General features: G+C 53.2%; 1 protein-coding gene across 3 annotated transcripts; it reads right to left on the reverse strand.

The window, feature by feature from the left end:
• Nucleotides 1–3,986: 3,986 nt before the first annotated feature.
• On the reverse strand, nucleotides 3,987–27,272 carry CACNA1F (calcium voltage-gated channel subunit alpha1 F). 3 transcript variants are annotated; one of them, XM_059911516.1, is made up of 48 exons: nucleotides 27,248–27,272; nucleotides 25,621–25,870; nucleotides 25,141–25,246; nucleotides 24,768–24,907; nucleotides 24,374–24,516; nucleotides 24,120–24,272; nucleotides 23,288–23,484; nucleotides 23,072–23,175; nucleotides 22,306–22,463; nucleotides 21,769–21,861; nucleotides 21,563–21,656; nucleotides 21,365–21,391; nucleotides 21,046–21,206; nucleotides 19,932–20,157; nucleotides 18,778–18,985; nucleotides 18,561–18,681; nucleotides 18,364–18,445; nucleotides 17,348–17,390; nucleotides 17,110–17,161; nucleotides 16,487–16,637; nucleotides 16,171–16,300; nucleotides 15,641–15,700; nucleotides 15,385–15,491; nucleotides 15,216–15,303; nucleotides 14,708–14,815; nucleotides 14,557–14,609; nucleotides 13,429–13,575; nucleotides 12,463–12,664; nucleotides 12,208–12,366; nucleotides 11,274–11,384; nucleotides 10,962–11,045; nucleotides 10,120–10,140; nucleotides 9,781–9,909; nucleotides 9,373–9,438; nucleotides 9,025–9,116; nucleotides 8,439–8,598; nucleotides 8,085–8,212; nucleotides 7,689–7,785; nucleotides 7,400–7,502; nucleotides 7,034–7,135; nucleotides 6,725–6,855; nucleotides 6,358–6,492; nucleotides 5,922–6,091; nucleotides 5,530–5,637; nucleotides 5,292–5,419; nucleotides 5,075–5,187; nucleotides 4,489–4,686; nucleotides 3,987–4,217 (listed from the first exon to the last, which is right to left on the reverse strand). In XM_059911516.1, the coding sequence occupies exons 1-48, from the start codon at nucleotides 27,270–27,272 to the stop codon at nucleotides 3,987–3,989; spliced, it is 5,895 nt and encodes a 1,964-aa protein (XP_059767499.1). The 3 variants fall into 3 exon arrangements, with proteins under 3 accessions (XP_059767499.1, XP_059767498.1, XP_059767500.1); XM_059911515.1 differs by having other exon boundaries at nucleotides 22,273–22,463; XM_059911517.1 differs by having other exon boundaries at nucleotides 22,273–22,463; nucleotides 25,713–25,717; nucleotides 27,198–27,272.
• Between the last annotated feature and the right edge of the window lie 293 nt (nucleotides 27,273–27,565).

A 27,565-nucleotide genomic window follows, 5' to 3' on the forward strand; every position in this document is an offset into this window, starting at 1 on the left:
GGCGCGGCGGGGGCGGTGCGCGATCGTCGGAACAGCCCAGGGGGCCGCAGCTCCGCCCCTCGCGCCCCCGCCTCGCTCGCCGCGCGCGCTTGCGCACAGCGGCCGTGTCTAAACCTCGCAGGCAGCCATTCCAGTCCGGAGGCTGGAACCGTGAAAATGCTATCAGAAGATCGCTATCTCTGAAAACACAGCGAGAGATCTGGGGAGGTGGGCCGTTGGGTCCTACAGTAGGACAATTTGCCAGGCCGTTTGCTGAACTGTTGAATGTGTTCACTTACTTAAGCCTTAGAACATCCCTACGTGGTAGGGACTATTGGCCCCATTTTTTTTTTTTTAAGGGTCTGCGTTTTTTTTTTTTTTTTAATGTCTGAAACATTTATATTAACATATTTCCATACATATTTCCATACAAGTTTGGCCCCATTTTTACCGGTGAGGAAAATTAGTCCCCAGAGAGGTTAAGCGACTTGTACAAGGTCGCCCAGCTAGTTATTGGCAGTGCCCAAAGTCCCTGCAATTTAAACGTGGTTCAGGGTTTTGAGAGTTTCTTCTCATCTGCATTTTAAGCACTTAAAAAAAAAAAAAAACAAAACCCTCCCCCTCCAACCATTTCCCCTATTTCGCTCTTCCCTAGTCAAAGTGTTGCCTACTCCAACTCTCAACTTTTTGCATCCTGTTTATTCCTCAGTCCTCTCTTAATTGGACTATTCCTCCTTCATGCTACTAAAACTAGGCCCACTAAGGTCAATGGCAATTGCCATGTTGCAAAATCCAATGGATAAATACAGCTGGAATTTAAGATGCTCAACCTCACTCATACTAAAAGAAATGCCTATAAAAGCTACTAAGACACTGTTTTTCATCTTTGAGGGTGGTGAATATAAAAAAGTTTGATAATGCTCAATATTAGCAGTTGGCCAGAAACAGGCATTCTCATAAATTGCCAGTGGAAGTTAAATTGCTATAACTTCTGTAGAGGGTAATTTGGCAAAATGTAGCAAACTAATAAGTCCATATATGTGGCTCAGCATTTACACTTCTAGGAATTTGTCTTACAGAGAGATTCAAACATGTGCCAAAAGAGGTATGTATAAGATAATACACTGCAGCACTGTTTATAAAGTGTGGACACTCCCCAAATGCTCATTACTGGCGGCCTGTTTAAAAAACTCAGGTAGAGCCGCAAAATGGACTACTATGTAGCTGTCATTACTAATAATATGGAGCTGTGTAATGATAGCCAAGATACTTAGTTAAGTAAGAAATGCAAGATGCCAAATTATGTGGGAATTGTGTACAAAGAGAAGGGAAGCATTATATCATAATTATAGAGAGAATAGCTAACATTTTAAATTGTGGCTGTTCTGTGAGCTTCCCATATATCACTCATTTAAATCCTCACAATAGGGACTTCCCTGGTGGCAGAGTGGTTAAGAATCCATCTGCCATAGCAGGGGACACGGGTTTGATCCCTGGTCCGGGAAGATCCCACATGCCATGGAGCAAGTAAGCCCATATGCCACAACTGCTGAGCCTGCTCTCTAGAGCCCATAAGCCACAACTACTGAGCCCACGTGCCACAACTACTGAAGCCCACGCACCTAGAGCCTGTGCTCCTCAACAAGAGAAGCCACCACAATGAAAAGCCTGCGCACTGCAACGAAGAGTAGCCCCCGCTCTCCGCAACTAGAGAAAGCCCACGTGCAGCAACGGAGACCCAATGCAGCCATCACTCAATCAATCAATTAATCCTCACAACAGCCCTATGAGTCAGGTACTACTACTATCCTCATTTTATAGCTGACTACACTAAGGTGCAGAGAGCTGAAGGAATTTTCCTAAGGTCACACAGTTGGTAGGTGGTAGAACTAAGATTTGAACAGGTGGTAAGTGGTGGAACTAGGATTTGAACCCAGGAAGCTTGGCTCCAGCACCTGTTACTCTTAGCCACTGTGCTAACTTATCAGTACAGCATCCTATAACTATATAAAAGATATCTGATAACATTGGTTGCCTCCAGAGGGAAGGGAAACTTTCACTTTATACCCCTTTGTACTTCTGAACTTTGAACCATCTGAATGTATACCTATGTTTTTTAAACAAACACACTCACACTCAAGTTCACACAAATATTGAATATGTAATGGGTACTTCACAGTTATTGCCTTTTCGGGGGAAGAGCATGGGTTTTGGCATTCAATTGCCTGAATTTGAATCTCACCTCTAATATTTATTCCTGTATGACTTTGGACAGGTAAAATAATTTAAAATGGTACTTATAGGATTGTTGCACTGATTAAACAAGATAATCACTGTAATGCACTTAGCACAGGGCCCAATAAATGGTTCGTTTTACCTTCCACGCATCTCTGGAATCTACTCACTTCTCACCATCTCCTCTGCCACCTCCCCTGGCTAAGGCGACCATCGTTCCTGCCAAATTTAGCATCTCCAGTCTCTTCCTCCTCCCATCTGTTTTCAGCACACCCGTCAGAGCATCTATTTAAAATGCAAAGTTAACTATGTCACTACCCTGCTCAAATCCCTCCCATGGCTCCCCACTGCTTTCAGGAAAAATCCCAGGGGTTGGGGCCTGGCATTCAAGGGTCTGCATCATCTGCCCTCAGGTGGCTTATCCCACCTCCTCCTTCAACAATCTCCCTTCACTCTCTTTACCCTGTCCATGACTTACTTTCGCACAATACACCAGCCCAACCACTCCAAGCCTTTGTTTCCAGACCTAGTGCAATTCTATATTCTGAGTCCTAGTCTCCAATTTTGGCTTCCCTCAAATTTCAGTCCTGGTTCAATTGACACAAATTAGACAAATGAGAAACCCCTGCTCTGAGAGCTGGGAGGAGACCCTAGGTCAGACCCTCCCCAGGGGTGGCCACATCCGGTGTCACTTCTAACACTACCTCCAATTCCTTTGGAGTGGGGATGACTACCACTTTGGACAACCCCCGTCACATGTCTAAGCCAGCTCAATTTGTGCTGAGGGAAACCCAGAACAGTGCCTGGCACAAAATAAATGCCCGATAAACCTTCACTGAATGAATGAGACCCCAACGGTTGGGCAATGACTAAAAGTAGGGCAAGAAACAGAGAGGAGCTCTGGGATCTGGGAGTGGGGTACTGTTAGCTGGTCTCAGGAGAGCCAGGTGAGCCCTGAGTGGGTTGCCCCAGGCTAGGAGCCTCGCCCTTTGCTGTCACCCATGTCTTTTACAAATGAATTTAAATTTCCTTTTTCTCTTTATTTATTTATTTATTTAGGCCTCACCGGGAGGCATGCGGGATCTTAGTTCCCCGACCAGGGATCTAACGGTGCCCCCTGCAGTGGGATGCATGGAGTCTTAACCAGTGGACCACCAGGGAAGTCCTAGATTTCTTTTTTCACAAGCAGAAGGGGGGAGGTGGGGGTGATCCCAATTTAGCCTCCCTTCCTGATGCTGTCAGAGGACCCCTCTGCCTAAGATACATCACATGCCAGGCTAGTTCTAACCTCCAGGCCTTTCTACTGGCAGGACTCTCCTGGAGGTATCCTTATCCTTTCCTTTCCATCCATCTGTCCTGCCTCAGTCTCATCTGCCTGACCCCTTGTGGAATCTCTGACTTTCCCCCTCCCCTCATCCGAGCCCTCACACATCCTCACTCTCTCCACTTTCCTCCATCTGTCCAGAAACCTCCCTTCCCCCACCACCTCCACTCTGTCTCCAGCTTTTTTTGGCTGCTGCCTCTTCCGCCTCCCCTCCTCCTCCTTCCTTCCCTGACGCTGAATAATCAGGCCTGGCTGTCCTGGTTTCTGGAAATACCCGCGTGTGGGCAGTGGCTCAGGGCTGAAACAGGGGATGGATAGATGGGGACCGCTGGGCAGCCCCAGGCCTCCAGTGCAAAGACACCAAAATCCAGGGGTGTGGTCCATGCCGGTCTCCTTCTGAGGAAGGGAGGGCAGGAGGTTTATTGAGCAGTGGGGGAAGGATGGGAATTCAGAGGGCATGGACGCAGGCCATCTCGTCTCCCAGGTCCTCCTCATCAAAGCGGGAGAGGATGGACTCCTCGTCACTATAAAGTGAGCTGGTCCCCTGTGCCAGCAGGTCACTGGCGGCACTGTCCATCTCGTCCAGTGTCAGGCGACATGCATCTGCAATCTCCCGCTTGGCCAGGGCCACGAAGCGCGGGTCTCGGGCAAACAGGCCCAGGCCCTCGGAGATGAGCACCTGGGGGCACAGATGGGATCAGTGTTGGCAGAGGGCACAGCATGGAGTCGAAGCAGTGTGCACAGAGGGGTTGGTGTGGATGAGTGATGAACCCATGAAGGCACGCAGGGAAGTCAGTGGGGGACAGTGGGGCACACATCTTGCTGAGCAGAAGTCACAGAGCAAAGGGATAGCTACATACACAACACAGAGACTGGGGACCCTCCTTCCCAAGCTCCCACCTTCTCCCCTTCTCTCCCATCCCTCCGGCCCCCTCCCCTTCTGGACTCACAGCCTCCACCAGGCTGTCAGCACTGCCCCTTTTGCCATGGCTGGGGTCTGAGTGGGTTCCAGGCACGTGCAGACAGGTGAACGTGCGCAGTGGACCGCTGGATTTGCCGAGGTATCCGTCCCCTGCTGCACCCTCCTCCACCAGTAACAGTGGGGCGTATAGGAGCCGGCCCCGCTGAGGAGGGGTTGCCCAGGAACCCTGGACCAGAATAAACATCAGGGGCATAGTGATTGATGGGTAGGGTATGAGGATCTAGGAATCACTCCTGTGCCTACCTCTTACCCCCAAACACAACTGGAGTCAAACTGAATGGGTATAAATCAGCCTTGGGTTTATTTCAGAGCATAGAAGGCCTGGGTTTAAATCTCAGCTTTGCCACTTACTAGCTGTGTGATCTTGGGTAAGCCTCTCTGGGCCTCAGTTTCCTCATCTGTACACTGGGGCTAGTAACAGTACCCACCTCACAGGCACAGTGAATTCACACGTGCCCCCTTCTTCAGAAGAGCCCGATTTGTAGTGTATTTGATAAATTCAGCCTAGGCTGCCCCCCACCCCTCCAGGCCTCAGCCCCCCTCCCCCACCTCACTTGTGTCCTGCTGGGCCCTGAGTTGCGCCCACGATGATAGGTGCCTGGGATGGGTAAATCTTCACAACTGCCCTGGCGCCGCAGACACTGGATGGTGAAGGAAGGCTTCCGGCCTGGGGGTGTGGGGGGCACCAGGGGCAAAGAGGAATGTCAGTGCCTCCCCAGCCCTCTGCCCTTATGGCCCATGGGGCCCCCCAGGACCCATGTCCACTCTCACCTGCAGGCGTTGGGGGCAGCAGACGGCGGCGTGGTGCTTGGTGGCCATCCACATATCTCTGGGGTCTGTGAGGTGGCAAAAGGATGGGGCGTGGGGGAGTCCCTGCCTGCTCATCTAGGTAGGAGAGCCTGTTTGGGAGGGAGGGCTGGGGTGAGCTCAGGCCTGGGCATGCACGATGGGGTGCCATCCCCCTCGCACGTGGCTCATGGGCTCATCCTACGTGTCATGGCCAGAGTGCTGGCTGGGGACTTCCTCTTGTTCATCCTGCTTCTCTTGCCCTTTGGTTGCCTTGGACTGAGAACTTCCTTCTTCCGGAATGGTGAAAATGAGAACCCCAGAGCTTCTCCTGGGGAAAGTGAGGCAAGTTAGGCAGACCAGATTCCCCCAGTGTGGCCCTGGGCCCCTGGTTCCCTCTCATTTCATGCCCTACCTTCTACAGAAACACTAGACTTTTTTTAACTGGGAAAATTCACATAACATAAAATTAACCTGTCATCATTTTAAAGGAGACATGGGCTTTCTTTTAATAGACGTTTGTCTCACTGGAAACACCCTCTGCCCCCTGAAGTACCCCCATAAAGTGGCTAGTCCCTGCCTTCCCTCACAATCCTCCTGCAGACCTTTGCATACCTGTGGGCGTGGGACCCATCCTGGGGCACACTGGACTGTCTGGAGTTGGGAGCACCCCCATCGTCATCACTGGGCCCAAGGGAAAGTGAATCTGGTGGCTTGTCCCCGGCAGGCAGAGACACAGAAATCACAGAGCTCCGGCGAGATGGGGGCTGGGAGCCCACTGGGGCCTGTGGAAATCACAGGACTGAGCGTTGCATCCAGGTTATAACTAAGTCACTTGGTCAAATAGTGTGTCTCCAATGAGCTCCCCAGGGGCCAAATCTGGGTCTTGCCCTCCAACAGTGGGTGGTAGGTACCACATAAACATTTGTCTATTGCAGGGGGTCTTCTCTGGGGGGCTTCCTCCCAGACGCAGTATGGAAATCACTCAGGGGGTTGAAGGAGTATTTTACAATCAAGAGTTCCTGGGGGAGTGAAAGCTTATTGTCCTTACTTTGTACGTTTCCGGGTCCTTCTCGTCTTCCTCCTCCTCTCCCTCCTGCCCCTCTTCCTCCTCCTCCTCATCTGTGTCACAGGTGAGGGCCTGCCGCATCTCAGGACCCAAGTCTTGCAGGCTCCTCAGACCAGCCTGTGGGGGTGGGAAAATAGGGAATCGGGTAGCTCAGGGTCTAAACTTCCCTGTCCCTGAGTAGGAGTGTGGGGTGGGGGAAGGAGCCCCACAGTCACTCCTGACCCTCTGTGGGTCCTGGGGTCTCAGTTTCCTCATCTGTGACATGGGTTCCATGAGATCAAGAAGGCAGTCAGCCTCAACCACAGAGCTCCCACATACCCCCACCCAGCTCAGGCCCTGCTCCCAAGACCTGAAGGGCAGAGGAGGTGCTTGGGGGGGCCTCGGCCCCTAGTAGCCCCTTTTCTTTCCTCCGCCGGAATTTGCGGAAATAGTCCTGGATCAGAAATGTGGCGTAGAATTTGCCCACGGTAACTTCTTCCTCTGGGAGCAAGGGAGAGGAGGCAAGGTCACACAGGAGTCCTCTGCTCCCCAACCCCCACATCAAAGCTTGGACTCTCCCCCTGCACCCCTCCCTCTCCAGCCAGTGATGGTTTGGTGGTGGTGAGCAATCGTTGACATTCAGAGGCAGGCTTAAGGAATTGGGGTGGAGCTAGCTCACCGTCAGCTGGGGGGATGACCTCATCTAGCAGCTTCTGCTTCATCCGCTTCCAGATCTTTTTGATGACAATCCGCAGCTCCTCATTGGCTTGCTCCAGGTTCCCTGCATGGGGAGAGGATGTGGGGCATGAGCCAATAGGAAGAGCCTTTCACAGCCACTCCTTCACTGTTGGAAGGCGCGTCACAAACTTCTACCGCAGCCAAACACCGCCCCCGTTGGACAGGTGGGAAAACAGGCCTGGAGAAGGCAAAGTCACCTATTTTGAGGTTAAGAGCTAAGAGTGGGGCCCATCCCTCAATGAGTTTGCTCCTTGCACCTTCCCCAGGGACCCTCCCCCTCCTGCCCCTCCCCCTTCTCCCCACACACCTTCTGTCTTGATCTTCAGGGATGTCCGAACGAGGGCAAAGAGTGTGGCATTGAATGTCACTGTCCCATCTGAGTTGAGAGGCATGTTCATCGCCACAAGTCTCTGTGCACACCAGGGACATGGAACCCATTTTGGGCAAATGCCAGGGATGCAGGCATGTGATGCCCAAGGGCAGAAACCTTTGAGGATGCCACCAAACACCCCCTCCCCACCCAAGGCAGGGTCCTTGCCCACCCCTGCTGTGTGGTGACAGTCCTCTCAGAGGCAGTGGTGGGCAGGTGCACAGACCTTGCAGGCCACTCGGTGTGGGCACAGCTTCCCGAATCCCAGGGGTGGCTGGATGCGTCTCAGCAGGGCCACCACGTCCAGGTGCTTGATGCGGCCTCTGGGGAAGGTGGGGGTGGAAGAGAGGCACTACTGGGTTGGAGATACCCCCTCTGGTCCTTACTCAAGGCCCTACCAGCTCATCACTCCCTCGCCCCACCAACACCCCATAGCCTGCCAGGGAAGAACTGGAGGGCAGTCAGTGGGGGGAGGGGAAAAGGCAGAGGACAGGGGCAGTGGGAACCTTGGGACATCTACTTCCTGGGTAATGGGAGGCATAGGTCAGAGGTTCCAGAGTTGGAAGACTGTGAGGCAGTGCACTGTCCTCTGGTATCCCAGGTATGGGGTCAGAGGGCATACTTGGCCCCAGGGTCATATTCAGACCAGATCCTCTTGAATTCATCGAGGTGATGGGGGCCCAGGATGGACCAATCTCTGGTTAGATAATCAAAGTTGTCCATGATCACAGCCACAAAGAGATTTATGATCTGTGGGCCAGTGAGTAGGAGAGGTTAGGTGAAAGGCAGAGAAGAGTATGGGGGGTTTGGTGGGGGGCGGAGGTAAGCTTCTATGGTCACTGGGTCATGAGTCCCCGGGTTGATCTTGTCGTCAGGCCAGCCCTTTCACCCGCTCTGAAGATCTGGGCTCCCCACCTCATCCCCATCAGGACCAGCCCCCGGGGCAGTAGTGGTGGTTGTGGGGACTGGTCCTTACCAGGAACGCACAGAGCATGAAGAAGCTGATAAAATAGGCTATGGCAAAATTGCTACCACAGCTAAACTCCTCACCAGGGCCGAAGTCAGACTCAGGGTCACACCGGCTCCCAGGAAGGCTGGCAAGCATTATCTCCTGCCATGCCTCACCAGTAGCACACCTGGGGGTCACACAGTGGTGCCATCTTGGTGGGGAGGCTATGAAGTCATGACAAGGGGCACTGTGGGGGCCAGAGGGGTGAGGAGATGACCTATTTCTTACCAGGGGCTACATCTGGTAAAAACAGCGTTTCAATATTTTAAAAGCTGGTGTGGCCATGTTGATGACAATCATGTTTGCATTTTACAGAGGGGGTGCTGAGGCCTATGAAAGGTATATGTCTTGCAGCCAGAAAAAGGATGGCTGAGGCTAGAATATTCTAAAAGATTCTTTAGAACACAGCCAGAAAAGGTCTCAGGCAATATGGAGCCCCATGCTGCCCTGTTACTTCCATAGCTCAGGCAGTCTGGGGCCCAGAGAGGATGTGTGGGCACCCAAAAGCATGCTGGAGATCAAAGCAGTAGGGGAGAGGGTGTGTGTGTGTCACCTGAACAAAAGCAGCACAGCCTGTGGAAAGGTCTGGAAGTTGTTGTTTCGGTTGATTTGTGTGCCATCCTGAAGAGCCACCTTGCCGAAAATCTGTGGGCATACAGGGGCTGTGTCAGAAGGGTGACTCCGTGCCCCTACAGGTTCCCATCCATTTCACAACACCTAATACTCAAAGGATCCTTACAACCCTGACAAGCAGGCACTGCTGATCCCATTTCACAGATGTATGGACTGACTCAGGGTGGTGCAGCTTGTCTGTCTTTCTACCCCCACTTTGGGCTCATTCCCATCTAACCCCCCTCAACAGAGGAGTGCCTGAGGGATGCTCCCCAGGGTTGCCACTTGCCTGCATCCCAATGACTGCGTAAATGAAGAATATCATTGCGATGAGAAGAGCCACATAGGGCAAGGCCTATGGGGGTGGAGAGGAGGATAGATACTCAGGTCCAGGCAGAGAACTGTAAGCCCCAGAATGCACTCAAGCCGGGGCCTGCTGAGAGATGTGGTCCATCCCCAAAGTGCCCATGACTGCCAGGGTCTCCCGTATATGGACACGGTATTAAATACAATAGAGTAAGGTCAGTGAGGCCAAGACATGTTGGGAATTGAGAGCCCACAAGAGAGAGAAAACTGGACATGGTAAGCTGCACATGGGTATGGCATGCTGGAAGGTGTAGTTCTGGGGGCGGTAAAAAAGGACAAGCTGAGGGTGTGAAGTGGGGATGAGGGGTGAACAAAGGAGTGGGGGAGTTACCTGAAAGGACTTGATGAATGTCCAGAGTAATGTGCGAATCCCTTCACCCTTACTGAGAAGCTTGACCAGCCGCATGACTCGGAAGAGGCGAAAGAAAGTGATCGAAATGCGGGAACTGTCCTCAGAGCTCTGGGGTTGGGCGTGTGGTGGGTATGCTCAGTCCACATTTGCCCCAGCCACCTCCCTGTCTCATGCTTTGGCCCTCCCAGCCTCCAAATCCCTCAGAACCCAGGCCCCAGGGTGGTCAGGGAGCATTTCTAAGGACTTTCGGGAAGAAAGGAAAGGAGGGTAGGTGAAGAGAGAGGCAGAGAGTCCCTGTTGTGAGGTGGGGGGGTCTACCTCGCCAAGGTGGCCACCATTCTGCACGGAGATATTGCCAAAACAGAGGTGATGGAGGAGATGATGAGATCACAGGGCCAATGAACAAGGAGAGAAATGATGGAGCAGATACGGAGGATAATGGATGGTAGAGTTATTATCCAAGGGATGATAAGGAAGGTTATGTGGTAATGGATCAGGATGGTTGAAGGAAAAGTTGGTAATGAGGGTGAAAGGTAGAGGAGAGGGCACAGGAGATGGTGGAGGAGAGATATTGGAGCCAATGGAGGAAATGATGAAGCCGGTGGTTTCACGGAGATGAGAGAACCGATGGAGGATCCAATGGAGAAGCCAGTGATGGAGATATGGACCCAGCAGCATTGTCAATGGAGGACCATGTAGTACCCAGTGAAAGAGATGATGGAGCCAACCGTGCAGTCAGTGGTGATGACAGAACCGTGAAAGACCCAGTGTCAGAGACGATGGTGTCGGTGGAGGAAATGGAGCCAATGAAGGAATCAGAGGAGATGATGAAGTCAAAGCAGGAGTTGGTGGAGATGATGGGGCCAATGGAGGGGGATGTAGAGGCAATGAAGAAAATAATAGAAATAACAGGAGAGTCATTTTAGGAGATGCTGGAGCCAGAGGATAGCTTGCAAATGAATGAGCGGGAGCTGGTAGAAGGGGGCTTTGGCTGAACCCAATAGGGACTCAAGAGATAGAGCTAGAGGGAGGAGCTCTGAGTCTCCAGGAGTGGGGTGGATGTGAGTGGGAACCACCTCCCCATGTGAAAGAAAGCCCTGGGGTTGAGGTGAGGGAAGGTTGGTAGGGGTTGAGTGGGTTAGTGGAGAGCCAGTCCTCACGTTGACTTCAGTGACGGCAATGTCCACTACGCTGCCCACCACAATAAGAGCATCAAACGTGTTCCAGGCATCGGTAAAGTAATGCTGTAGACAGGAGGAAAGCAGTGCCCTGTCTTCTCAGAGCTAGCAAGTTAGGGTATGGGGCTAGTAGTGGTTGGGGGCATTGGGGAGGCAGGGTCTAGGTTGGATCACATGATAAGGCTGCATCTAGATTCCTCTTCCTCCCTAGTCTCATGACTCCCTGGTTGCTGCCCCCCTGAGAGCTATGCAGTGAGTTCCACCCTAAGGAATGGGTCTAGGCCTGGGGGGTACCTTGGGTTTGAAGGCGATGATTTTGAGCACCATCTCAACAGTGAAGAGGCCAGTGAAAACCATGTTGAGGATGTCCATGACATAGTTGAAGGGAGCAGTCTGCTCATAGTGCTGGGGGAGAAAATCAGATGTGGGGACATAGCCTGAGGCAGAGATTTCCCCCCTACACCCCTACCAAATATTCTCTGTCTTGGACTGGGGTAAGTCTGGGGATGTGGTAGCACTATGGGTTGGCCAAACCTCTCACACTGTCCACCTCCCATTATGGATATTGGAAAGCCCAGCTCTTGATTTCCTAGCTTTCCTTGCAGCTAGTTCTGACTGAGACAGAAACATTAGCTTGCTGCTGCTTGGGCAGCTTCTGTGAAAAATATTTTTGATTTCCAATAAAAGGTCAAATGAGGAGAGACCCTTGGTGCAACCTTCCTTCCTATTTCCTGCTTTGAATGTGGTTTTGATGCCTGGAACTGTGGCAGCCATCTTGTGACCATGAAGCAACAGTCATGAGAACGAAAGCCAACTTACTAAGATAGTAGAGCAGAAAGACAGAGCCTGGGTCCCTGATGAGCAATGAGCAAACAGCCTACCTCTGCACTGCTTGCTATGTGAGGTAACTATCATAATTCATTGACTCCAGGATATACATCTTTTCACAGTTTAGAATCTCTGAAATTGGGGTGCATTTCTCAGTCAATGATAACTTACATTTGCCATCTGCCATTTTCCCCACATTCTCACATCTCTGAAATCAGGATACAACTTACGATTATTGGCCTTTGATTTGAAGATATGTGGCACATATCTTTAAAGCTTAAGTCTCTGTCAGTTGGGGGTTTTGTTACTTGTAGCCTAAAGCATTCCTGACAGTTCTCAAGGATTTGTGCAGACAGAATAGGGTCAGGTGTCTGGCGGGATCAGGGTGGGGAGCTCAGACCTGCATGGCTAGAGCAACCGTGTTGAGCAGGATGAGCAGGAACATGAGATACTCGAAGGCAGCAGAGTTCACAGTGGCCCACACCCGATACTGATGTGGGTTCTTGGGGATATAGCGGCGGAGTGGCTGGGCCTTGAGGGCATACTCCACACACTGGCGCTGCATATAGGTGCAAGGCATGAGTGAGCAGTGGGGTCCCGAGGCAAGGAGGTGGTGGTGGGGGGGGCGGTTGGTGGATCAGGGGTTGGAGGTCACCTGGTTCTTGTCCAGCTCACAGTCTTGGTACTCCTGCTCGCCCTGGGCACGGAAGGTGATGATGACGAAGCCCACAAAGATGTTCATCATGAAGAATGCAATGATGATGATGTAGACAATGAAGAACACTGAGATCTCCACGTGGTAATTATAGATGGGGCCCTTGTTCTCTGCGTTTGCATCGATGGCCTTGTATAACAGCCTGGGGAGCCAGTGGAGGCAAGTGAAGGGATATCCCAGACCCCTCAGACCTGTCCCCAGATACCTTAGACACCCCAGAATATCCCCAAATCCCCTGACCTAATTACCTGAGACCTACACACCAGGCCCTCAAAGACTCCCAAAGCCCAGCCCTCCAGAGACCCAGAGATCCCCATCCAACCTTCCTGAGAATCCCCATCCAGGCCCTCCAAGACCCCCAAATCCCTTAGGTTCCCACAGACTCCCAGTTCTCCTCCAGCCATCTGAGGATCCCCATGCAGCTCCCCAGAACTCCCCAACAAGCCCCCAAAGATCTCTAAATCCCCTGTCCCATCGACTTGAATTCTTTGCTCCATCGCCCCCCAACTAGTACTCCCAAAGACTTGTGCAGCTATCCGGAAACCCCTGAATCTCCAGCTCCATCTCCTCCAAGACCTCCACCCAGTCCCCCCAGACCTCTACCTGGTACCCCCCCTAAATCCCACGCAGTCCTCTCTAGACTCCCACCTAGTGCCTCAGAGACCTCTCTACCCAATTCTTGGAGGCCCCCCTCACCCAGGTCCCCAGAGCACCCCCAGCCAACTTCTGGGAGATCCCCACCTAGTCATCTGATACACCCACCAGTCCCCAGAAAACCCTACCCACTCTCCAGAGACCTTCTTCACATCCCAAGATACCCTTCCACCCATCCCCAGGATATCCAAAGCCAATCCCCTAAAGACTCTTGCCCAGTCCCCTGCCCATCCCTGGGGCCCTGTCCCTCACGCAGGCCAGCCTTCGAAGGTGGAGACAGTGAACAGGGCCATCATGGCTGAAAGGACATTGTCAAAGTTGAAATCACTGTTGACCCAGAGCCGCTCCCGGACCAGGGGCCTTGACACATCTCCATCGGGGTAGACCAGGAAGGAGCCCCTGTGGATGTTGCAGACATGCTGGGTGGGTGAGGAGGGGTAGGGAGCTGTGGAATGGGGACTGGTGTCTCCAGCATGGAGGCAGCAGGGCATAGTGGTGGAGCTGGATAGCCTGGGTTCCAATCCTGCCCTTCCATTTACTGGCTGGGTGACCTTGGGCATTTAACCTCTGTGCTTCAGTTTTCCCCATTTATGACATAAGGATAATGACAGTAGGTATTTCCTGGCTTGTTACAAGGATTAATTTTGTTAATCAATGAGAACAGTGTCTGGCACATTGTTGGGGCCGTATACGTTAGCTATCATCAGCATTATTATCACCATCATTGCCATCCAGGAAAAAGTAATACGAATAATAGCCAACATTTATCAGCACTAAGTATATGCCAGGCACTGTGCTAGGCTTTACATGTACTAACTTTACATTGTAGTACACTCTCTGTGTAGTAACTCATTCGCTCCTCACAACAACCTTGTGAAATCCACACTCTTTTTATCCCCATTTTTCAGTTGAGGAAAATGGGACTCAGCAAGGTTAAGAAATGTATCCAAGTCTCATGAGATCAATTTGAACCAGGAATGTCTAACTTCAGCGAACTATTACCCTCTGTAGGAGTCTCAAGACGGAAGCTGGGGACTTGGTGGTGGGGGTCGGGTGTTTGGGGATTGTTGGGAGTCTGGAGTGGAACGTAGGTAACTCTGGGGAGTGTGGAGAGGGGTTTTGGGCAGTTATTGGGGGGGGGGGCTCTTAAGGACTGGTGATGTCTGAGGGCTTTTGCCATTCTTGGGAGAATTCTCGGGATGTATCTTGGGGCCTTGAGGAATTCTAGGGTCTTGGGGACCTTGATAAAATCTGGGGGGGTTCTCTGCAGTTCTTTGGAGGAAGATCTAGGGGTTTTAGAGGCCTGGGTGAGATCTAGGGGCCTCTTTGGACTTTGGGAGGGTCCTGGGCTCCATGGAGGGCAGGGTTTCAGGCACTCACTTGCATTCTTGGGGGGTGTGTTTGGCCTCATCAGTGCAACTGTAGAATTTCCCCTGCAGAGAGGATATTTGTCAAGCAGATTCACCCTTCACCCCCCACCCCCTCCCTGCCTTGACTCATGCCTGGGCCTCCCTCCAGAGTTTCCTCCCACCTTGAAGAGCTGCACGCCAATGCAGGCGAACATGAATTGCAGGAGCGTGGTCACAATCATGATATTCCCGATGGTCCGGATGGCCACGAACACACACTGCACCACGTGCTGCAGACACCCACAAATATGGCTCATGGACACCGCAGGCCACGGTGGCCACAGGGCAAGGACTCCGGGCATGGATGGAGCTCAGGGACTTGGGTCAGGAACATGTGGTCTTGGGTGAAGGATGTGTGGGTACCAATGGGAAATGTGTTTGCCAGACAGGGGTATGTGGCCACATGTCAGGAACTTGGATCACAGAAATGTGGCCTTTGGTAAGGAATGGATGGTCACTTGTAAGGAACATGGATCAGGCCACATGGCCAGTGGTCAGGGCCGTGTGGTTACACATTGCGGCCAGGCTATGTGGTCATGCATCACTGCAAATGGTCAGTCGGATCAGTGATCCTGGCCCCAGGGGCGGGGCAGGGTCTGGGTCCCACGGATTTGGGTGGGATGGGATTACCTTGAGTCCTTTGGCCCTGTTGATGGCTCGGAGGGGCCGTAGTACTCGGAGTACTCGAAGAATCTTCACCACCGAGATGGCACTGGAGCTGAGGAGGGGGCAGTCCTCAGGCCATGGCCCGGGCCTGGCCTTGGCTCTTGGAGGAATGGGGTAGGCAGGTGTCACTCACTGGATGCCAAAGGAGATGAGGGACACGCTGACCACCAGCAGATCCAACAGATTGAACCAGCTACGGCAGAAGGAGCCACGGTGCAGGAAAGCCCCGAACACTGTCATCTGGGGAGTAGGGGGACATCAGGCTAGTTACACCCCAGATCCGGGGATAGAGAGGGGAGTTGGGGATGGAAACAGGAGAGTTGGGCTGCAGGAGTGGGTGGGGAGTAGGTTGAGGTAACTGGGGGTATGATGGGGGGTCCATTAGTCACCTTTAGTAGAATCTCCACAGTGAAAATGGAGGTGAAGGCATAATCGAAGTACCCCAGAATCTGGGGGGCAAGAAAGAGGGGGAGCCACCAAGTCATGGCTGAGGGGGATCCTAGCTGTGTGTATCTCTCAGTAAGTTTTGCTGTCCCTCCCTCCCTCTCTCCTCCCCTCCCTCTCTCTCTCTCTCCCATCGTCATCATCATCAAGGACTTTTCTACGAGGCAAAAGCCTTGGCCACCAGAAAGACAAGTGTTCAGATTTGGGCTCCTCTGCCTCTACTCAGCTACATGGGCGCCCTTGGTCTCCTCAACCTCTGAGCACAGCTTCCTCCTCTGCCAAACACTGATCACCTCCCCGGTGCTTCCCCAAGTGTGTTGCACTCATAGTAAAGGCTGGCACTGCTGCAGCTGCCATTATTGCTCCTCTCTCTCTGCCCAACTAGGGGTCTTCTCCCTGCCTCCACCCTGGCCCCAGCTTGTGCCCAGTAGAACACCCTTGGGAGTGTCCCCTGAGCCCCCAGCCCAAGGCTCACGTGGTTGCGGAAGGAGTGGGCTCGGATGGGGTCCTCAGCTGCCAGGGACACACTGCTGAGGATGATGAACACCAGGATAAGATTGGTGAAGACGTGATGGTGGATGAGGGTGTGGCAGGCCTTCCTCAGCCTGGGGAGTGGGGAATGGTCCATGGTCAGAACACAGGACCGCAGAGTTGATTGGGGGAGCCCGAGAGATACAGCATGGGCCCTGTTGCATAAGGCCGTGCACCCCACCCGAGCCTTGGCTGCTCCCTGGTCCTCCCCCTGCCCCAGCCCCTCAAGCCCCAACGCCCTGCACATTCGCAGCACTCACGGGTTGGTTTGGCTGAGGCAGAAGAAGGCGCTGCCCTCAGGGATGGGTACCACCTTCTCCTTGGGTACAACTTCCTGCAGGAGTTCCACATGCCCTGCACCCCCTTCCTCCTCCTCCTCTTCCTCCTCCTCCTCCTCCTCTTCCTCCATGCCTGGCAGCAGAAGAAGATCAAAGGAGAGAGAATTAATTGAGAAAATGTATGTAAAGCACCTAGAACAGTGCTTGTCATGTCGTAAATTCTCATCTCCCTGCTAGAATGTCAGCTCCTCAGAGAAGGGATTTCAGACTGTTTTGTTCACTGTTGTGTCCTCAGCACTTAGAACAGTGCATGGGACACAGGAGGGGCTCAGTAAATGTGTGTTGAACGCACATTGCCATCTTCAGCCATATACATACTATTTTATAATAAAGGCCCTGAGAAGTTCTGCAGTAAAACAAAATGTCTGTTTCTCTTCTTTAATCTCAGCGTCTCAAATGTTCCTGGCCACACACCAAGCCCATTATTTTAAAGATGATGTTGGAGAAGGCTGCTCTCCAGAGAGGAGGGTCTCAGGGGTCATGAGCTCTGCCTGGGTGCTGTCCCCAAGGTCCCGTACCTCTTCCACCCGGCCTTGCCCACTTGCCTGCTCCTTCATTTTTTGCACCTTCCTCTTCCTCATTCTCCCCACCAGGCACCTGGGGACAGGAAGATGGGGGTCATCGATGATGGGGTAGACACCAGGGGATGGACACAGAGGAGGCTTGGGAGGGACACAGTAAAGAAGGAATGAATAGGCAGAGGATGCGGGATAAAGACACACACGCATAGACAGATATTGGTGGTAGTGGGAGGTGTAGACAGAGCCCAGGCCTCTAACTCACCAGTGCTCCATTCTCCTGTGGAGTTTCCTCAGTGTTCTTCTCCCTGTGCGAGGAAATTGGGGAGGAGGCGACTGTTAAGGATCGAAGCAGATAGGCAAGGCCAAGGGAGGGGGTCATTGCAGTCAGAACAGACCTTTCTCAGGTCCCATACAACCTCCCTGCTTCCTCCCTCATCCCCTTAGTCTATTCTCACAGCAGCAGGAGGGACGCTGTTAAATTCTGTCTGATACATTCCTCCTCTGCTCACACCCCTCCCATGGCTCCCCACCACTCAGAGCAAAACCCAAAGTTCTCACCATGGCCCAGAATGCCCTTCATCTGGCTTTTCTATTCCCCCCATTTGAGCTCACCTCCTACCACTCTCCTTGTTCCCAGACCAGGTATCGAACTCGGGGCCCCGGGTGAAAGCAGTGAAAGAGCCGAGTCCTAACCACTGGACTGCCAGGGAATTCCCTCCATGGTGTTTTTTGAATGTGCCAAGAATATTATCACCTCAAGACCTTTGCACTTGCTGTCCCCTTGCCTTGAACACTCTTTCCCCAGATATTTGCATGGCTCACTCCCCCACTTCATTCAGGCCTCTCTTTAACTGTCACCTTCTCATAGAGGCCTTCCTTGATTACCCTAACCAAAATAGCAATCTTCATTTCTCTCTATTCTCTTATTCTGCTTTCCTTTTCTTCATTACATATTATTAACATATATTTAATTAAATTATATTGTTATATATTCATTTGTTTGTTTTGCTTGCCTTCCCCAACTAGAATGTCAGCTCCATGAAAGCAAGGACTCTGTCTTCTTTAACCCCTGCTGTCTCTTTAGCATCTAGAACAGGGCCTGGCAAAAAGTAGGTGCTCAATAAATGCATGTTCAGTGAATGAGGACTGGAAGGTTGGATCTGCAGATGGGGATTGCCAGGGTGACCAAGGCATCTCTGGTGGTGTGGGATGTGTGTGGGAGGGTCCCAGTCAGGGCTCCCAGGGAGAGACTGTCTTGGAGGCAGAGCCAGACCTCACCTGCCCTTGCCCTTGTCAGTGCCTGCATCTCCACTGGCCAGGTTGTCCACAGCAATGGCAAGAAACACGTTCAACAGGATGTCTGGGGTGAGCTCAGGCTACAAGGATGGAGAAGCAGCCTGCCTATGGAGTGCCCATGTCCCCATTATCCTCTCCCAACCCTGCCACGATCCAGCCTCCCAAGGCTCTGAGGATACAGTTGCCGCAGATGAAGAGGATGATGAAGTACACGCATACCAGCATCCCTGGGAAGAAGGGGCCGCCATAGGCCATGATACCATCATACATGACCACATTCCAGTCCTCACCTGTCAGGATCTGGGGGTGGGAGGTCACCGTGAAGCTCTTGGGACCCTCTCCCCAACCTTGGGTCCCCCCGCCTCGCCCACCCATCCCATGATCTCCAGGTCCCACCTGAAAGACAGTGAGGAGGGCCTGGGGGAAGGTGTCAAAGGTGCTTCGCTTGGTGTGTGTCTGGTCAAAGTTGAACTTGCCCCCAAACAGCTGCATGCCAAGCAGGGAGAAGATGATGATAAAGAGGAAGAGGAGAAGCAGCAAGGATGCAATGGATTTCATTGAATTGAGCAGGGACGCCACTAAATTGCTCAGAGATGCCCAGTGCCTGCAGCAGAGATGGAGGGGGAAGGGTTGACACATCCAGTGGTGAGTCAGGAGCCGGGGCAGGGCTCCAGCTTGGGATGCACTGGGGCGGACTGGGTTAAGATGAGCTTTTGTGTCATTGTTGGAAGTGATTTTGGAGTTGGGGTGAGGTGAGAATAAGAAGTAAGGGGAAGGTTGTATTCAGGGTTGGGGTTGGCATTAGGGGAGATGAGGTTAGTATGGAGGGTATATGGAAGTTGGTGAAGCTAAAACTGGGTTTCAGGTTGGGCCTGGGGTTAGGGATTGTAGCTGGGGATGGGGTTGGGGAATATTTGGAGTTGTAGATGACTGAGTCGGGGATAAGTCTGTGGCTGAGGGTTGGGATAGAGGAGAGGATGGATGGGGATGATATTGGGGCTGGGACTGGGGATGGGTTTGCATTTGGAGATAGGCTGATGGTTATGAATTTGGGCTGTGGGGGTTGTGGCTAGTGATGGGGATGAGGCTGGGAGCTAGGAATGAGGCTGGAGGTGGGCTTGGGCTTGGGCTTGGGTTATGGGGCTGTAAATGAGCTTGTGGATGACGAGTGGTTGGTGGTTGGGGTTAGAGATGGTGTTATGGTTGGGGGTGGGGAATGGGGTTTGGGTTGGGGATGAGTATGGAGTTGAGTTTGGAGATGGGGTTGGGAATAATGTTCTAGCTGAAGTTGAGGCTGAGGAAGGGGATGGAAATGGAGTAGACACCCTCCCCAGCGGACTTTAATCTCCAGGAAGGCAGGAACTTGTGTCTGCTTTGATTCCTGGTGTTTCCCTAGGGCCTGGAAGGGCGCCTTGTATGCAGTAGGCACTCAATGGATATTTGATAAATGAATGGTGATGCGGATATAGTCATCATTGGAGCTGGGGTGGTGGCTGTTGGGGCTGTGTTTGGGGCCCCCATCCTCTCCCCCGACACACACACACACACACCTGGTGACCTTAAAGATCCTGAGGAGGCGCACACAGCGGAGCACCGAGATGCCCAGGGGCTGCATGGCGCCCACCTCCACGAGGGTGGTCTCCAGGATGCCCCCACAGACCACGAAGCAGTCAAAGCGGTTGAAGAAGGAGGAGACGTAGACAGAGGGCCCCAGACCATATAACTTGAGAAGCATCTCCACCGTGAACAGACAGAGCAACACTTTGTTGGCATACTCTGTGGGGAGAGGGGCAGGGGTGACTGGGCTAGTCAGTTTTTGTGGTGACATGTGGGGAGGTAGGGGCCATGGGGCGATCTGGGGTAGTTGGTATCCGTCCAGGCACAGGCCGGTGGCGTGGTTAGGACTAGGGATCGGGTGATTTTGTAGGTCACAGTGGGCAAGGTTCTGAGGGGCTTGGAGCTGGGGCGAGGGGCAGAGCTGGGGTGTGGGCCTCGGTCAGCCTCTATGAATACAGAAAAACTCCAATTCAAGGGTAGAGTTAGAATCTGGGCTTTAGTTGGGACTGGGGCTGGTTTGAGGGTTGGGATTAGAAGTGTACTCAGTATTCAGGTTGGGGGCTGAGATTAAGATGAATAATAGTAAGAGCTAACACTTGTAAAGTGTTAGCTTTATGTGGGCCAGGCAATGTTCTAAGCATTTTCCACTTTAACTCATTTAATCCTCCCCACCACCCCCTGAAGTGGATACTACTACTATTCCCATTTTGTAGATGGGGAAATTGAGGCACAGAGGGCTTAACTTGTCCAGACAGTGCGGTGTTAAGAGCCTGGACTTCGGAGCCAGGCTGCCTGGGTTTGCCACTCACTAGCTGAGTCCTGGGATTAGTCACTTACTGCACCTTAGTACTTAATTCACCTAAAGTTGCAGTGAAGAGAAATTGAGTGAGTACAGGTAAAGTGCTGAGAACAGAGCTTGACACACACAGCAAGTGCTATACAAGTGTAAGCTACAAGGTAGGATGGAACAGGCTAAAGTTTCTGCATTTACTTGGGTAGGAGGGCAGTATCTGGGGGTGTGGGGCACCCGAGAGATCCTGGATTGGAGCTTCTGGGGTGGAAGGAATTGGGGGCTGGGGGAGAGGGCTGGCAGGCTGGGGGGTGCACCCTGGATCTGGGTGAGCCAGATGGGCTGCCCGTAGTGCTCCGAGGCGATGGTCAGCGTGTTGAGGAAGACGAGCAGCAGCACGGCCCAGTAGCAGGCATTGGACTTCACAGCCCGCCGGCAGCGCGCCCGAAGGCCCCGGTTGGCTCGGCGGAGGCAGCGGCTGTGGGGATGGGGAACCCACCGGCTGAGATCACCTACCTAAGCCTGCCCTGGGGGGCTCAGGTGGGGGAGCCCGGCGGTCATGGGGGGCTTGGAGGGCTTGGAGGTGGGGCTCACAAAGTCATGGGGTCCAGCTGTCACACAACTTTTGCAACTCACCAGACACTGGTTTTCATGATCTTGTTTCTGGAAAAGAGGGGGATGGGAGGTAGGCATCGTCAGGGGCTGAGCGGCAGTCAGCGGCGAGGGCTGGAGGTCAGGGGCTGAGGTCAAGGTTGGAAGCTAAAGTAAGGATTGGGGTCAAGGTCTGTTCTGGGTTCTGGCTGGGTCAGGGGTCAAAGGGCTGGGGGCCCTCACAGGCAGCGTGTACAGCTGGCCAGAGCCCCCTCTTCCTCTTCCTCATCGCCTGGGGTCTCTGCCATCGAACCGCTGTCACTGGCTGGGAGGCTGGCTGTGGGCAGGGTGGAAGAAGCGGTCGGCACATGAAGATCCCAGGGCTCTGCCTTTGGCTTTCTCCTCTGCCTACCCATCCCTCCCCCTTGTCAACCTTGCTGGACCCCCACCGTGGCTGCTGGTGGAGTGCGTGGAGTGGGTGGAGTGACTGAACCAGTGCAGACGTCCTCGTCTCCTATTGGTCAGCTCTGCCAGTTGTGGCCCTGTGGGGACATGGAGGACAGTGGTGGATCACGGCCTGGGGCGGGGTTAGGGCCCCGTGTGTGTGTGTGTGTGTGTGTGTGTGTGTGTGTGTGTGTGTGTGTTCTGGGTGCAGTCTGGGAAGGGTATCTGAGTCCGGGTTCTGTGTCCTAACCGGAGGCTGGGCCTAGAGGTTTTTTTTTGTTTTTGTTTTTGTTTTTTTTGGCCGCACAGCATGGCATGTGGGATCTTAGTTCCCCGACCAGGGATCGAACCCGTGCTCCCTGCAGTGGAAGCGCAGAGTCTTAACCACTGGACCTCCAGGGAAGACCCAGGGGCCTAGAGTTGCTGTGGGCTGGGGCTGGATCTCAGGAGGGCAGCCCACATCTGAGGCATTCGTGGAGCAGGGAGTGGGCCAGGTTGGGATTGCCTACGGTGGCTGGCCTGGCCCTCTTGAGCCACAGAACCAAAGTTGCCATCAGCTGAGGGGTCCTCCATGTCCAGCTCCTCCGCCTGTGTGATCCAGTCCAGGTAGCCCCGCAGGTCCTCCTCCAGCTGCTGCTTCTCTCGAAGCTTCTGGAAGTCCCCTCGCGCTTTTGCCTTCTCCCTCTCCTTAGAGAACTCTCTGAGGGAGGAGAATAGAGGGTTAGGTGGGGGAACAACCCTGGCCCCCTTGCCATCACCTCCCAGCCACACTGACCTCCTTGCTGTTCTTTGAATATGCTAAGCACGTTTTAGCTTTGGAGCCTTTGCACTGGCTGTTCCCTTTGCTTGGAACACTCTTTCCTCAGATACCCACATGGCTCAATCTCTTTCACACTTTTACTCAGATAACGCCATCTCAAGGAGGCCTGTCCTGATTGTCCTTATTTGTAACTACAAGATCTCAGCATTCCTATCTTAACTCTTCCTTTCTTTCCATAGCACGTATTCCATATAAGACACTACACATATGTGTGTGTATGTATGTACACACACACATTTATTGTGTATGTTGCTATTGTCTGTCTCTCCCCACCAGAATGTAATATCCAGGAAGGCAGAGATTTTTGTCTCTTGTTCCATTCCTAAAACAGTGCCTCACACACAGGAGATGCTCAATGTTGATTGAATGAATGAAGGGGTATTTTAAATGGGTTTTGAAGGATGCCTAGCAGTTTGCCAGGAACAAAGTAAAGGGACAGGGGCTGAGGGGCAGGACGGAAGGCCCGGGTAGGTGTCTAGGTTCCTCACCCACTCAGGACACCAAGTACAAGGTTGAGGACGAAGAAGGATCCAAAGATGACAAGACTCACGAAATACACCCAGGGCAGCTCATACCCCATGGCATCCTGCATCTAGGGAGAGAGAGGGGGCATGCATCCCTCAGGGTGTGCGGACACTCCCGCCCGAGCTCGGTGAGGAGAGGCAGGTGCAGCTTCTGCACTGTGTGCCCGCCGTCCACCTCACCCAGTAGAGCACGTCAGTCCAGCCTTCCATGGTGATGCACTGGAAGACTGTCAGCATGGCAAAGAAGAAATTGTCGAAGTTGGTGATGCCTCCGTTGGGACCTGCCCAGCGTCCGCGGCACTCGGTCTGGTTCAGCGCACAAGCACGCCCCGATCCCGATGACGCACAGGGCGATGGGTCCTCCTCCGCCTCTACGTCTGTGGGAAGACTGGAGCTCTGGAACCCGAAGCACGCCCACCCACAGTCGTTGCCACCTTGGAGGCCCGCCTACCTGGGAAGCTCGCCTCAGGGTTCTAGATTTTTCTAAATCAAAGACAACCCTTAGCCTCTGACTGTGCTGGGTCAGGATTCTGAACCCCTGGGAAGCTGTGAAGCCCAACCACAGGGATCTGAGGAGTGGGACTGTAAACCTTGGGGCAGAATCTTGTGAATAACAGTGAGGCGTGAGCCTAGGAGCAGTCTTGTGAATTTGGGAGGGTCTCTTGAAAGAAGGGTGGGGCCAAGACTTGGGTTTGGGTGTGGATGAAAAAGACCTGACTATTTGGGACCAGTTCTGGAGAATGGAGTCTTCAGTGTGGGATAGGGCCTTAACCTGTGAGTGGAAACTTGTGATAGGGCGGAGCAATTAGCTAGGGGGGTGGTTGTAGTCTGGAATTGAGGGCGGGGTCTTGAATATGGGGGGGCGGGGTAAGACTTGTTTATCTGGGGGCGGAGCCTGAACTTGGGGGCGGAGTGTTGTGAATTTGAGGGTGTCCCCTTGAGAACAGGGTGGGGCTTAGGAGCCAATGGAAGGGGCGTATCCTGTCCCGGGGGCTGGGGTGGGCTTGCTGACCAGATCCCAGGAAGTAGCACGTTTTGTGCATGCGTCCGAGGAACAGCTCGAGCCCGATGATGGCGTAAATGATGATGACAAAGAGCACGAGAAGTGCAATATGCAGCAGCGGCACCAGCGCCTTCATGATGGAATTGAGCACTATGTGCAGGCCTGTGGGGAGCGAGGGGTGGGCAACGTAGGGGCGGGGTCAGCTCAGCGCCCCTCCCGCTCTCCCCTCCACTACCTCCAAGCCCGGGGGACGAGCCACTCACTCGGGACCCCGGACACCAGCCTCAGTGGCCTCAGCACCCGAAACGCCCGCAACGCCTTCACATCGAAGCCCCCCGGCTTCCCTCCGGTATGCGGGGCATCCCCCGGGCGTCCGGGCCCCTGCTCCAGCAGCACGCTGAACAGCCTGATGGGGGAGCACAGGACAAGGAGGCGGGGGTCAGGCGTTGGGACCCCCCCCTTCCCCCCTCCCTTCTCCTCGGAAAAGTACAAGTCCCTCTAACTGGAAATGCAAATAGGTTTAAAATATGTTAATATTCCTGATTCTGGCTGCCGAATGGAGGCAGTCTGAAGCAGTCGCTTCCCCGAGCCCCGAATTTAGCGGGCCTGAGGTGGGAAGTTGAGCTAGGGTTGGGGGTATCCCTTGCAGAGGCGCACCCGACCACGACGATGATGAAGTCGAGCAGGTTCCAGCCATTGCGGATGTAGGCGCTGGGGTGGAGCACCAGCCCGTAGGCCACGATCTTGAGCACGGTCTCCACAGTGAAAATCACCAAGAATACGTACTCCACCTGCTCCTGGGGGCGGATCCGGGGGTGGGGGGCGGGAGATCGGGAAGTTATTTGGGAGTGGGGTTTGTTTGACAGGGGGTAGGGGAAGAGGAGCTTAGCGGGGACCGAAGGGGTGGGGGGGCTGGGCAGGAGAGGGTCATCTGGGTCAGAGAGGGGCGGGGCCTGGCTGGAAGGCTTGAGGTGTGGCTCTACTGGGGCTGTATCTAGCTGGAGGCGGGGCGGGGCGGGGCTAGCCTCACCAGGTTGTGGTTGGCAGTGTTGGAGTCATCCTCTGGGAAGGGGATGTAGACCCCAAGGGCCACGCAGTTGGCAAAGATGGTCAGCAGGATGAGGATGTCGAAGGGCCTCAGGTGAACACAGTTAAGGACCCAGGCAGAGTGATCTCAGAGCCCCACATTCCCTTGGGGCCCTCTCCACCCAATGCTGACCCTTGACCCTAAGGTGACCAGCTCTGACATTCCCAGCCCCTGCCCTGACCAAAGCCTTGACTCTGACCCCCCTGGAAACCTTAGCCATCCTCAACTCTTGCTGAGATTTAGTCTTTGACTCTTGACCCCCCTGGTGACCTTCACCTTTCTCAACTCCCCCTTGAATCCAGTTCTTAATCCTTGATCCCTGCTGACCTCAGCCCTCTTCCATTCCAGCCCTGGCTTAATCCTTGACTCTTGGTACCCTGGTGACCTTCACCCCTGAGCCCTGCCCCTGGCCTTCCAGGATGCTTCCATTCCACAATGCTGATGCAGGACCGCCGCAGGGGGTTTGCCAGGGTGAGGCAGAAGAGTGCCCGGGGTGAGCGCTGGGCACTGGCCACTGCCACTGTCTTGTGCTTACTGTGCTGAGTCCTTCGCTTAGGGGTCCCCAGGCTGGATGCCCCGCCGATTTCACCACCTGATGCTGGGGGCCCAGGGCACAGCCCCCATTCGGGCCCAGGGCCTGTCCCATTGGCTGGACTGGGCTCTGGGGTGGTGTCTGTGTGGAGAAACCGAGTTGGGGGGGGAACAGGGTATTGGGGCAGTCATGGCTGCCTCCTACATGATCCTATCCCTCTGTCTGAGGGAAGGAGAGAAGAGCACGTAAAATTAGGGAAAGTTGAGGGTACCTGAGTTAAAGATTGGGGGATAAGAGTTGGGATCGGAGTTGATTGACGATAGAGTGAGAGTTTATAGGGGAGTGAAGGTGAGATTATGTTTCTAATTGAAGTAGGGTTTGGTGTTAGGTTTGGGGGGGGTAGAGCTTAAATTAGCATGGGGTAGGATTAAGTTTATAGCTGGAAGCAAATTTAGGATTAAATTTGAGTGGTAGATTTTGGGTTGGGTTTAAATACCGGTGGGAGTAAAGTGTTCTTGAGATATGATTTAGGGTTAGGACTGGATATTTGAATGAGCTGGAATTTGAATTAGGATCAAGGTTAGGTTTTAACGAGTTTGGGTGGGATCTGAGTTTTGCACTGGGGTTTTCAGCTAAAGCCATTCCCAAGTCCCTTGGCCTTGTTTCAGCCTCCAAGGGTCAGTGGGTTGGCCTGGTTAAGATACCCAGCTTTGGAGGAAACAAGCTATCTGAGTTTAAATCCTGACTCTACCACTTGGTAGCTGTGTGTGGCCTTGAGCAAATTATGTAACCTCTCTGAGCCTCAATTTCCTTATCTGTATAATGAGATGACAGTAAGAGTACCTACAATATAGGGTTGCTGTGAGGATTAAATGAGTTCAGCATTCAGAAGAATGTCTGGCACATAGTATTATTCCCATTTTGCAGGTGGAGAAATTGATGCAAAAAGAGAGGTTAAGTGATTTGATGAAGTAGCTGAATTGGGAGCCAAATCCAGGCAGTCTCTGACTCTAAGCCTTCACAACTTACTACCACCATCAAGTGTGTATTCTCTCTCTCTCTCTCTCTCTCTGGTCCTTAAAAATGGGTCTGCACTCTTTCTGGAAAGTCAGAGACCCACTCACTAACAGTGCTTATATCCAGGGGTTGGGGTTGAGTTTCGGTAACTTTAGAGCTTATGGTAAGGTCTGTATCCACGTTGGGGTTTGGACTCTAAAGGGGGTTTGCCCTCTGGTTGGTAAAGTTTGTGTTAGGATTAAGCTTGGGGCTGGCACTGGAGTTGAAGTTGGGGTGGGCGCTAGGATAGAGATCAGGGCCAGGATTGGGGTTGGGTTTCAGTTGGGATCTAAGGCTGTGTTTGGGGCTGGCTGGGATGGGAACAGGGTGATGTGATTCTGGTCTCCTAAAGGCTCTCCAGGGGTGGGGTCCTGGTGGGCAGTGGGTGGGTCAGAGGGGCTGAGGATGGAGCAGAGCCCAGGCTTGCTCCAAGGGTCTGCAGGGGTGGAAGCCTGTTCTCACCTTTCCCGCCTTCAGATGCCGCCATCCTCCTTTCGAGGTTGAAGAGCCATCTGCACACAGCCCCCCTCTCTTCCCCCAGCTTTGGAGGGATTAAGGTCACAGGGCGGGGCCATAACAGGGTCGGATGGGAAGGTGAGGAGGGGTGGAGATGGGACACTTGTGGGCCAGAGCCTGGCAACAGAAAAGGCACTGATTTAAAAAAAATATTTTTACAAAATATATACCAGCACCAGAGTCAGAAACTAAAATAAGAAAAATGATAATTGTTTCCCAACAGTACCTGAAATTCGAAGTATGTAGGAATAGACCTAACATAAC

The sequence above is a fragment of the Balaenoptera ricei genome, chromosome X (genome assembly GCF_028023285.1).
Source record: "Balaenoptera ricei isolate mBalRic1 chromosome X, mBalRic1.hap2, whole genome shotgun sequence".
NCBI lineage: Eukaryota > Metazoa > Chordata > Mammalia > Artiodactyla > Balaenopteridae > Balaenoptera > Balaenoptera ricei.

Coding starts and splice junctions, on each gene's coding strand:
- CACNA1F (XM_059911515.1), bottom strand. CDS start 27,272: ATGGCGGCATCTGAAGGCGGGAAAG. Junction 14,816..15,215: donor ACAGGGCCAAAGGACTCAAG/GTAATCCCATCC, acceptor GGGTGTCTGCAG/CACGTGGTGCAGTGTGTGTT. Junction 11,385..12,207: donor CGGTTGCTCTAGCCATGCAG/GTCTGAGCTCCC, acceptor TTTCTCCCCCAG/CACTATGAGCAGACTGCTCC.